The following is a 12,019-nucleotide window of genomic DNA, read 5'->3' as shown; positions in this document are numbered from 1 at the left end:
CATCAAACAGCCGTTGAAGGCCTTTTCCTGCTTTGACAGGAACAGTGGTAACTATTGATAAATGGCCCTATGTGGGGCCAGATAACCAGGCTACTGAGCAAGCTACTTATCCAATTCTGCCCTGGTTTCCTTAAAAGGATACCACGTTGCCTACCTCATAGTAGTGAATGAGATGTTGGGCCGTACTCAGATCCCCAAGAATGGTCACATGATGGCTAGCGCAGGCTTTTGCTCAGACCTGCCCGTAGGAACATGCCTTTAAGCCTCAGCTTCTCAGGCTTCACAGGATGCACATGGGGCAGTACACATCAATTAGGGTAGAGGTCTTCCTTCTCTTACCATGTGTGTAATGAGGGCCTGGCCTTCACTATCCAGTGTTGGAAGATCCTCTTTGGTGAAATCATTTGTGTTTCTGTAGCAACTAACATCCATGTTCTGGATGGAAAACAGACCACTCAGGACTTCAGCAGCCAGTGGAGCTGTGCTGTCTTTACAGCTACTGCTGATATGGAAACAGGAGTTCCTGCTTGCAACAACAGCTAGGAATATTCACTGTTAGGATATCACTGGACCCTCTGGTCTGTTTCAGACAGACAATATCAGCATCCAATTTGTTCAAAATGTGTCCCAGGGCCATGGGACAGTAGGTACTTTCCTGGAAACCCAACTGTTATATGAGCTTCATTGATGTTCCTGGTTATTACACATGACATTTAGCACAGGTGGATTGTCACATGGAAGTTGACAAAGCTTCATGCATCATAGCAGGTCTTCTTCTGTTTTCTCCGTTCATTTGTTGGTAGATATGTAAATAGCCATTTCCTGGCTATTTGGATAGTGGGATTCCTTTTCCTGACTAAAATGTTTATTTTAGGTCCAAGACTAATTACTAACATGGCTGAAATTGATCTCATTTCTGTTTTTACTCTTATTAGTGAATGAATGTACTTTGAACCAAGACATTTATTAACCAGGATTACAAAGCTACATTTTATAAAATTCTATACTATACGGAACCTAAAACTAGGGAAGTGTTAGGGCAAATCATGCAGCAAGCTGTTAAAACTTTCACTTAAGGCAAAATTATGTTTCAGTGTTTTGTTTTGTTTTTTTCCAGTACGAAGAATGCATGTAACTCAGCAGTGCCCTTGAAAAGAGGCAAGTCCTTTTCAGTAGGCGAAAGAGCTATGGCAGAAAGCTCTTGAAACAGGTTTTATGTTGGAATCCATCTTTCATGTTCCAATATATATGCAAATATATATATATCCATCTCTGGCCCTTTAACTTTTTCAAGGGGCATACATGATATAAGGCAAATTTAGCCTGTTCCACATATTAGTTTAGGTAGTGACTAAGTGTTTTGCAATAGTATTAATACCATAGCACTGGAACGGCCTATTCTTCTGAGTAGTGACCCTTCCTTTACCTGAAAATGTATAAACAAACTTTGTATCTGCTTTGTTTGGTGCTGGAAGAGTACATACCTAATGCATATTTTTTGTATAAACCAATAAAACATAAAATGCAAACACAAAATGGATGATATTTCAAGAAACTTTTGCTGTGCAATGAATCACCTAAAAAGGCAGTGGTTTAAAACAACAGTGACACATCACTTTTCATGACTGTATATTGGCTCTAGGATGAAGTCACATTTTTGAGAGGATATCACTATGGCTAGGATAGTTAGATGTCTCTTTCAATGTCTCTTTTCTTCCAGAATGAGTATGACCAGAATTTGTATGAATGTTATGCTGTGTATATGTGGGACACCATGCAGGTGCCTGGCTCCTGAGGAAGTCATAAGAGGGCTTTCTATTTGCTGGAACTGGAGTTATGAAGAGCTAGAAATCACCATGTAGGTCCTGAGACCCAAACTTGGGCTGTTTATTTACTGCAAGAGCAGGAAGTTCTCTTAACTAGCCATCTTTCTAGCCCCATTACATTTTAAAAGTTTTTTTTTTAAAGATATGTGTGTGTGCGCGCATGTGTACACTTCACACATGTGTACAGGTTCCAGAAGCAATCCCTGTAACTGAAGCTATAGTGATTATGAGCTGCTTGGATGCTAGGAAGAGAACTCAGGTCCTGTTAAAGCTGTTGCTGAGCCATTTCTTCAGCAACCCTCATCAACATCCACCCTACCCAATTCTTTCTTAAAACTTAATCTAGGGTAACATTACCTTGTTGGGATTACGAATTTGCTTAAAAACCAACAAAATCCATGGCAATCAAATTTCTTAATTATTAGAACATGCATTTAAACGTTTCTACAAGCTGCTTCCAAAAGAATACAAGTGAACTTGATAATATAGGGTACTCATCCCACCATATCCAAAATACTATCAATGTCAACATAAAACCAATGTGAAGCAGAAATGATAACATTTCTTATAAATTCTGGGAATGTTGTGTGTATTTTATTCACCGAGGACACCTCATTTCAGTGCTCAGGAGCTAAAAGCAGCCAGTTGCTCCAGTACTAGACAGTGCACATGTAGACTGAACAATTGGAATGCAGGCAATCCTCTCTCCAGAGTAGGCATGCAGCCAGTACTTTTGAAAAGTGCATCAGAAAGATAAAAGGACTCTCCGAACCTTTGGAGCAAAGTTTTCTATGTTCTACCATTTTCTTTAAAGTGCAGCTTTTGGGGAAAAAAAAACCAAACCAAACCAAAACAGCAACAACAACAAAAACCCGCATGCCATTCCAGCATATCAAACCAGTGAGTGTAGGGTTTCCCGACTCCTAGGAAGCCTGAATCATCCGGGATGTTGACTCATCAGCCTAAGGTGAGTGAAAAATAGTGAACCAATTTTGCCTTCCAAGGCATCTATTTCAACGTTCCTTCCCCCTTCTCCCTTTCTGGTGACTCACTCTCCTTGCACTTTTAGAGTCCAGCAGAATACAAGGCCGAAAGCATTCTAAACAGTGAGCCCAGAGCTCCGGATAATCTAGCACAGCTGTTTTGCCTACCTCATTCCAGGCCTGCAGTCTAGAAAGGGGGGGAACTTGAAAGTGTCAAAGGTTTTGTTTTTCTTTCTCCTTTTGAGGTGGTGGTAGTTATGCGTTGGGACGTCTGAAAATAAGTCTTTTATTTAAAAAAATCCGTAAGACCTAATTCAGCCTTGTTAGTACCTTTCTCCACTGTTTTGTTTTTGTTTTTTTTTTTCTCCTTTTCTCCTTTTCGGGGAGGAAACTTTCCACTCCTAGGTCCCCAGGATAACACCCTTCCACAGCCTTCTTGGAAAACTCTCCAAATCCTGGGGCCGCAGCCCGCCCCCTTTTGGTAGACTAAAATCCCGCTGTAGGCAAGGCCAAGTCCCCGCCCCATTCCCCATCTACACTAGGTGGGGTGGATCCCAGCTCCAAACCCCGCCCTCCAAACGCCGCCAGCAGGAGAGAGGAAGTATGGCAGGCCCCGCCTATGCCCTATTTCTGTTGGACAAGCCCTTGATCCATCTTTTCTATCCCGCAGCCTATTGGCTCTCTGTCCCCCGGGCCAGCCAGCCCTCCCCTGCCGGGAAGGTGAGTCACGCCAAACTGGGCGGAGAGTCTGCTGGCCTCTCGCAGTTGCTCGTCTGGGCGGCGGCGGCTGCAACTGAGCGGGTGGCGCATCTCGGGCGCGGAGGCAGGAGGAGACGTCTTATTGTTCCTGGAGCCGTCGCCTCTGCGGGTTCCTCGGCTTGGTTCGGCCAGCCCGGCCCCTGCCAGTCCTGCCCAACCCCCACAACCGCCCGCGGCTCTGAGGAGAAGTGGCCCGCGGCGGCAGTAGCTGCAGCATCCTCGCCGACCATGGAAGACATAGACCAGTCGTCGCTGGTCTCCTCGTCCGCGGACAGCCCGCCCCGGCCCCCGCCCGCATTCAAGTACCAGTTCGTGACGGAGCCCGAGGACGAGGAGGACGAGGAAGACGAGGAGGAGGAGGAGGAGGACGACGACGAGGACCTGGAGGAATTGGAGGTGTTGGAGAGGAAGCCCGCAGTCGGGCTGTCCGCGGCTCCGGTGCCGCCCGCCGCCGCGCCGCTGCTGGACTTCAGCAGCGACTCGGTGCCCCCCGCGCCCCGCGGGCCGCTGCCGGCCGCGCCCCCCACCGCCCCTGAGAGGCAACCGTCCTGGGAACGCAGCCCCGCGGCGTCCGCGCCATCTCTGCCGCCCGCTGCCGCAGTCCTGCCCTCCAAGCTCCCGGAGGACGAGGAGCCTCCAGCGCGGCCTCCGCCGCCAGCCGGCGCGAGCCCCCTGGCGGAGCCCGCCGCGCCCCCTTCCACGCCGGCCGCGCCCAAGCGCAGGGGCTCAGGCTCTGTGGGTGAGTGCTGCTGCGCGGTACGCCCCTCCCTCTTTTGTGTCTCGGCCCGGGGGAGGTGGGGACGGTCAGGGCTGCTCGGGACCCTAGGGCTTTGTCTACGAGTGGCAGGGCGATGGCGCCCCCGCAGGCGGGAGGCGGGCAGAAGGGTGGGGCGGCCGCGGAAGCCTGGTGCCTTCATTGTTTGTCGCGGTTTGGGGGAGCACGTGCACCCTAGCCAAGTCGCTGGTTCCCATTCCAGCACGAAGTTATCGCCTATCAGCAGATAGGTGTGTGTTGAAGAACTAGGATGGTGGATTCCTTGGCCTGGGCTGGGCTGGGCTGGGGCTGGGCTGGGGCTGGGCTGGGCAGGGCTGGGCTGGGCTGGGAGGTGGGAATGGGAAGGCTGTGGTGCCCTAATCCCCTTATTTAAAGGATGAGCGTTTGTCGACCACTCTACAGGTTTTTTTTCAGGGCCTGCCTTCCTTTCTGCCGGGCGTCGGGGGACCCCCTTGCACTAATCCCCCGTTTCTTCCTCCCTTTACTGGTGGGGAACTGGCCGAGCTGCCAACGTCTATACAGTGACCCAACTGCGGTGGAGGGGGAGCGAGCGCCTCCAGTGGCGTGGTTCCAGGAGAATTGGGAAGGAGACTTTTGGTGAAGTTCTGCCACCGCCCAGCTCATGTGGCGATTCCTACACCAGCCTGAGAAACGAGATCTGGGCATTGTGTTCTGATGGGGCATAGTTATCCAGGGCCTCAGTTGTGCAGTAAAAGAAATTGCCAAATTTAACGGGCATCTCTTAGCCTTTAAATGCATCGAGATTGACTTCTAGAGAAAAGGCAAAATGGTTGACCTTAAAAAGGAGTAAACCTGTGGATTCCTGCTCAGGAATTAGTTGAACTTGTGGTAGATTTATCCTGAGACATAATGAAATGTTTTAGGACAAATGTTCCTATGTTAGTTAGAAGGTTTTATAAGTATTTGAATATTGTTTTATTGCCCTTTTTATTTTGGAAAGGAAAAAAATAAAATTCGATAGAAAACGGGAATGCAGTTTATTACTTTGGGACAAAGTGTCTTGCTAGCAAAAAGCCTTTTTTTGTCTTTTTCTTTTTTTTTTTCTTTTTCTAAATTAAGGTAAAAAATTAAGTGGTATAACTGCCTGCTGGGAAATTTTCACAACATTCCAGATCTCGGAGGTTTTATTTTTTTAGAGAAATAATATCACCCTGAGAGCTCGCACTATTTTTTTTTTTTATTACAATTAACTCTTTCATAATGGGGATAATGAATCAATAGCAGTGTTTTTGGATAACAATTCATTATGGGCACACTCAAAAGGCACTATTCAAAAACAATTTCTACAGTAAAGAATTTAGAAGGTTGATGACTACCTTTGTTTTTCATTTTTATTTTCCTTTCCTTTTTTTGAGGGTAACTAAAATAGAAAAAATATATTAAGAATTTAAACCGGAAGCCGGGCGTGGTGGCGCACGCTTTTAATCCCAGCACTCGGGAGGCAGAGGCAGGCGAATTTCTGAGTTCGAGGCCAGCCTGGTCTACAGAGTGAGTTCCAGGACAGCCAGGGCTACACAGAAAAACCCTGTCTCGAAAAAAAAAAAAAAGAAAAAAAAAANAATTTAAACCGGAAGCATAATGATTGGCTAAACTATACTTTTTGTTTTTTTCTACTTTCATAGAAACAAGATAGTAGTTTTGTCCTTTAATTGAGGGGACTCAGGTGGCTGGCATCAGCAGTTTCTTGAAATACTGACACATTTTTGAAGATTTAGAAATACTAACAAAGTTTAGAAGACAAAAGAGGAATGTTGTCTACCCAGGAATTTTGTGCTCGTATTTTTTGGAAGCTTTATTCCCTTTATTGAACACAACAACAGTGAGTTGTGGTCATTGATAGTAAGTCATCACAGTACATTAGATTTCTTAGTGCACTGAAGAGTTTGTTTATTGGTTGATCCCTATTATTGATTACCTAGGACACTTTATGAAGTTCTGGGCTTCCAAGATGTGGCAGTAAACAAGACTCATGTTCTCCTCATGGGAATAATACACAAAATAAGCACACTAAAAAGTACTAGAAATGATGGTGTTATGAAACAGCTTGAAGGGATGAGAATAACTGAAACGTGTACCCTTTTTTTTTTCTTTTTAAAAATTTATTTATTTTATGTATATGAGTACACTGTAGCTGTCTTCAGACACACCAGAAGAGGGCATCAGATCCCATTGCAGATGGTTGTGAGCCACCATGTGGTTGCTGGGAATTGAACTCAGGACCTCTGGAAGAGCAGTCTTAACTGAGCCATCTCTCCAGCCCCTTCTGGACCCTTTTTAAGGTTGCTTGATGATAGGAAAAAGAACTAAGGTTTGAGCTGCAGAGAAAAAAAAAACAAACAAAAAACTAAAGGAATTCCTAGGGTAAAGACCCTGAAGCAGGAGTGAGCTTGTTTATTAACTAAGATTAATTAGTAAGGAAAACCTATGCAGAGTGCAGAGGCAGGTTGAGGTCAGGTAATTAGGAGCCTCTTGGGTCACGGTAAAAAGTATGGCTTAAAAAATATTTTAGGAATATGCTACTTTAATTAATTAATTACATTATGATTTTGGAGCAAAAATGTAGTTTTGAAGGTTCATAGAGGATTAGAATAAAGACAAAGGTGAAAGCACTCTGTACATGGCTAGAATAAACAAACTGGGAGAGGCTATAGATCCCTAGCAACTGTGTTTAACACTGCTGTTTAACATTAGTTTTTTCCTTAACTCTGATATCCTTCAGTTAGTAAGTTATAGATTCCCGATTGCAGCCTCTTCACTGTAATGTACTGAGACCTGTGCCTTTTACTTGATGACCATTTTTCTAGAAAGAATGGTTCATTTTTTTCTAAGGAAACTTAGACATTGATTTGAGGAAAGTGCAAACATCAGCTAAGATGACTAAGCTGATCTTTAGACACATTGGTAATGTGAAAGTGACTGAAAGTGTGTGATAGATTAATTGGAATTCTGAAGGATATTAAGTCAAAATAAAAGAATCTGGATCTTATTATCATACTTTAATTCATATTCTGCCACGTAAAGCTGCTTTTATATCATGAAATCAAAATTGTTCTTCCAAAAAAAAAAAAAAAAGATTAGTGTGTTTGTGTGGGGGGGTGGGGGTGCCAGGAATAAGAGGGTATCTCTTTTGTTAAGTACAGATTTTTAGATGTTGGTATCCAGCTTGATAATGAGATTTTATAAGTTGGCTAGTCTGTTTTGTTTAGTTTCAAAAGAAAAAAGATTTATCAAGCTTCTGGTTGTTGTGGTTTCAAGGCATGGCATCTGCCATCAGCTTGGCTGTGGTAAAAACCTTGTAGATAATGTCACAGTGGTGAGAGCCTGGACTAGAGGACCACAATTACATGGTGAGCCAGGGAACCTGGGAGAAAGTAGGAACCAGACTTGGCCTTTTATAACCATCATCTTGTGAGAACTCAGGTTCTAGTAGAACCTTTATTCTTCCTGGGATTACAACCCAGATTACAACCACTTCCCAGTAGGCTGGTCTCTTTTTGTCCCTGGGTATTGAATTGATGGCCTTGTGTTCTATAGAGAAGCCACTACTGACTGACTCACTTCTCCAACCTCTCCACTTTTAATATTAATGTAAGTTCATTTATTTTGTGACTTGGGGTCTTTCTGCTTCAGTTTATTGAGTATCTGGAATTACAGGTTTGGGCAGACAGGCCTACCCGTGGTCCCCACTTCGTAAAGATTTGATTATCTATTGATGTAGACATGTGGGAGCCAAGCTCTCTATAGTATTTTTGAACAGTACTGAAGTAATGCCAAAAATACTTTTTCATCAGCTTTTCTAAGTTGTACTCTTGCAGATTGTACTTGTTAGAAGTGTTTTGACTATCTGTCTAAAGTTCTGTGGAATGGCATTTATATGTATGTACCTTTTCCATTTTGTACCAAAGTGTCTGCAGAGGTCCTGGGGATATGGCTCAGTTGTAGAGCATTGCCTCAAGGATACCAAGTCAGGGGCTTAATTTTTAGCATTGGAAAAAACACTGCTATCCACATGCCCCAACTGATGAAACAAGCAAATAGATGCAGGGAATTCTACAGCTGTATGGCACAGTAGTCCTGGTCTCTGATGTCACTTTGTGAGTTTCATTACTTTATGCTCAAAGAGGCTGAGTGGGGAGATTCCAGAGATAACTCGTTAGCTTTAAATTATATATTGATCTGATTAGGGTGATAAGTTATCCCTTTGCCCAATGTGTCCATACTACCAGTGTTATACCTCCCATTTTGTCTCTTTGTTAGGAGATAAATTAGTGGCTTCAAATGAGCTTATATTTAAATGAGCATTAAAGTAATGAGATTGGCAAAGCTGTAAAATTATTTCCCTTTATTAAAACATGAAAATTTATCATAAGTGTATTTGTATATGGAAGAAAATCAATTTATTTCAGGTTTATTTACTGTCCTTTCAAGAGTCTACTGTTTTTTTTTTCCCTCTTTTTGTTTTTTTGTTTTTTTTTTCAAAGATTTATTTATTTATTATATGTAAATACACTGTAGCTGTCTTCAGACACACCAGAAGAGGGCATCAGACCTCATTACAGCAACCATGTGGTTGCTGGGATTTGAACTCAAGACCTCCAGAAGAGCAGTCAGTGCTCTTAACCGCTGAGCCATCTCTCCAGCCCCCCCCTTTTTTTTTTTAAAGATTTATTTATTATTATTTTTAAGTACACTGTAGCTGTCTTCAGACACACCAGAAGAGGGCATCAGATCTCATTACAGGTGGATGTGAGCCACCATGTGGTTGCTAGCATTTGAACTCAGGACCTTGGGAAGAGCAGTCGGTGCTCTTAACCAGTGAGCCATCTCTCCAGCCCAAGAGTCCACTGTTATCTGGACATATACCTCCTGGTTGATGAAGAATCCATGACCTTTATTTCACTTAATAATGACCCCAAAGTGCAAGAGTAGTTTATCTAAGCTTTATCATAGGTATGTGCTATAGGCAAAGAATAGTATATATGGAGTTGAATACTATTCCAATTGCAGGTGTCCTCTGGCAATAGTAAAAAAAAAGTATCTCATGAATAAGAGAACTGCTGTATGTAATCACTTCTGCTCTGGTAGTTATGTAGATTAGCCTTTCCTGTTACAAACAGTGTTGGTGTGAACACCTTTATGTATTATTTCCTTAGAGATGAATACTGAAGGGTTCACTGTAGGGTTGTAGAATAAATCCATTCAAGCAAGATTTCTAAAAGGAGCTTGTATTTACAACGTTGGGTGCTGACAAAGTGCCCTATAGAGAAGTGGCACAGCTTATACTTCCAGCAGCATTGTGTTAAAAGGACAAATTCTTTCTTAAGCCTTTATCAACACTACATCAGTAAACTGGTAATAGTTTAGCAAGTAGTTATAATTTACATTTGTAAATATTTTCTATAGGCTTAGGTTGCTAAGATGTTTTGTTCTAATCACTGCTTTTGCCGACTTTGAATTTTGATTTTATGGCTGCAGGATCACTTGAGCTTATATCATAGGTTAGCTTAATTTTTTTTTACAAAATTATTTTATATGTATGGTTGTTTGGCCTGTGTGCTTGTCTGTGCACAACCCGCATGCACAGAGGCCAGAAGAGGGGATGGGAGCCCTTGAAACTGGAGTTAACAGACAGTTGTGAGCTCCTATGAGGTTGCTGGGAAACTCCAGTTTTTTGAAAGCATCCAGTGCTCATAACTGCTGAGCCATTTCTTCAGCCCAGGTGATCAGTTTTTTAGCATGTTTTTCTTGAATGGTTATTTGTATTCTGACCACAGAGTATACTTTTCTGTGCATTCATTTTTTTAGTTAGATTTATCATTTCAAAAAAATGATTTTTAGTCATAAAAGTAGTCATTGAAAGTCTTTAGAAAGGGCTTTTCTAATTTTTTTACTGTTAGTACTTTTATGATTTTTAATCTTTGCTGCTTAGTTTGTTCTGGAGTGTAAGGTTTAATATAATTTTCATGATTTAACTCCATTTATTACATACTCTGTCTGACCTACTAAAAAATGGATATATCCTCTGTTCTGCTCTGTTTATATACAAGTACGAAGTTGTTTTAATTACTAAAAGATTTAAATAAAATACTTCATGATAGGGTTTTTTCCATCAGAATATTTATGTGTGTAATTTTTTTTACTGATTTTAAAAATTTATTAATCTGGATGCTTCTTTTAGAAATTAGTCAGGTTATATTTATGAGTTAATCTTAGATAATTGATACATTTTAGAACTGGTACTATATATTTTTTATTAGTATCCATTAATAAAGAAGTTTTTAATGTACAGATTTATAAAATCAGCTTTTTGTGATGTATGGCTTTATTTAGTTTATGTATTGGTATGTGTGCACACATACTTTTTTTTTTTTTAAAGATTTATTTATTTATTATATGTAAGTACACTGTAGCTGTCCTCAGACACCCCAGAAGAGGGAGTCAGATCTCGTTAAGGATGGTTGTGAGCCACCATGTGGTTGCTGGGATTTGAACTCTGCACCTTTGGAAGAGCAATCGGGTGCTTTTACCCACTGAGCCATCTCACCAGCCCTGTGTGCACACATACTTATGCACATGCACATGCATGATGTGGATGTGAGAATGTGGGAAGTCAGCAGACAACTATTGAGTTGGTTTTCTCCTCACCTGTATGTCAGGTAGCTATACCTAGACATTTCGTCAGCCTGATATTATGGGTTTAAGTATGAACACTAGTATTTTGCTCAGTATGTAACATTTGAAGTACTGGATTGTATAGTTGTTTAGCTATTTAGTTCCCACAGATTATAGATAGACTAAAAAAGATTTTCAAAATCATTTTTCTATTAAAAAAGAAAAATAATGTTCTTTGTACTTTTGTACTAAGAGCTGCATCTCTGAAATGCTGGGTCTGTAATTCCAGTTTAGGCTGTGCATGCATGTAGGCAAAATACTCATGCACATAAAATATAAATAAATATGTTAAATATTTAAAAGATAATTTACGTATTATAGCTGTCCATGCATATTCTAGAAATTTGCCCATTGTTTGGTTATGTCTCTTACTGATTTTGTAGTTCTACATTGGATACATTTTTGCTTAAGTGTATGTGATTCATTCTCCTACTTTGTAGTTTGCCTGTTAATTTTATTGATGACTTACTTTGATTTTACATTTTTATATTTTTTTAATTTATTTTTTGAGACAGGGTCTCTCCTGGACCTGGCTGGCCTTGAACTCTCAGAGATCTGGCTGCCTCTGCTTCCCAAATGCTGGGACTAAAGGCCTGTGTCACCATGTCTAGCTCAATTTTTAAGTCTTAATTTCCCTTTCTTTTTACAGGTAATATTTATTTAGTGTCTGCTAAAAAGCATCTTTGCCTACTCCAGAATTGCTATCTTCATCTTGAAGTTTAATAGTATTAGTTGCTATGTTATGTTAAGCTCTATTTTGAAGTAAATTTTGCTTATGGGATATGGGGTGAGTTAGCTGGCAAGGAGACAAGATGTCTACCCAAAACAGAAAAGACTTACTATAGCTGGGTGTGGTGGCGCACGCCTTTAATCCCAGCTCTTGGGAGACAGAGGCAGGCAGATTTCTGAGTTTGAGGCCAGCCTGGTCTACAGAGTGAGTTCTAGGACAGCCAGAGCTACACAGAGAAACCCTGTCTCGAAAA

General features: G+C 41.7%; 1 protein-coding gene across 3 annotated transcripts in view; it reads left to right on the top strand.

The window, feature by feature from the left end:
- The first annotated feature begins 3,564 nt into the window (after positions 1 to 3,564).
- Rtn4 (reticulon 4) overlaps positions 3,565 to 12,019 on the top strand; it is a 49,369-nt gene continuing 40,914 nt past the window's right edge. For all 3 annotated transcript variants that reach the window (XM_021210977.2, XM_021210976.2, XM_021210975.2), the window contains exon 1: positions 3,565 to 4,307. In XM_021210977.2, the coding sequence (XP_021066636.1) occupies positions 3,797 to 4,307 (511 nt within the window). In that variant the 5' untranslated portion in view covers positions 3,565 to 3,796. The remainder of the gene's footprint in view (positions 4,308 to 12,019) is intronic.

This window comes from Mus pahari, chromosome 13, assembly GCF_900095145.1.
Source record: "Mus pahari chromosome 13, PAHARI_EIJ_v1.1, whole genome shotgun sequence".
Taxonomy (NCBI): domain Eukaryota; kingdom Metazoa; phylum Chordata; class Mammalia; order Rodentia; family Muridae; genus Mus; species Mus pahari.
This window is presented reverse-complemented; position numbering and strand designations above follow the sequence as displayed.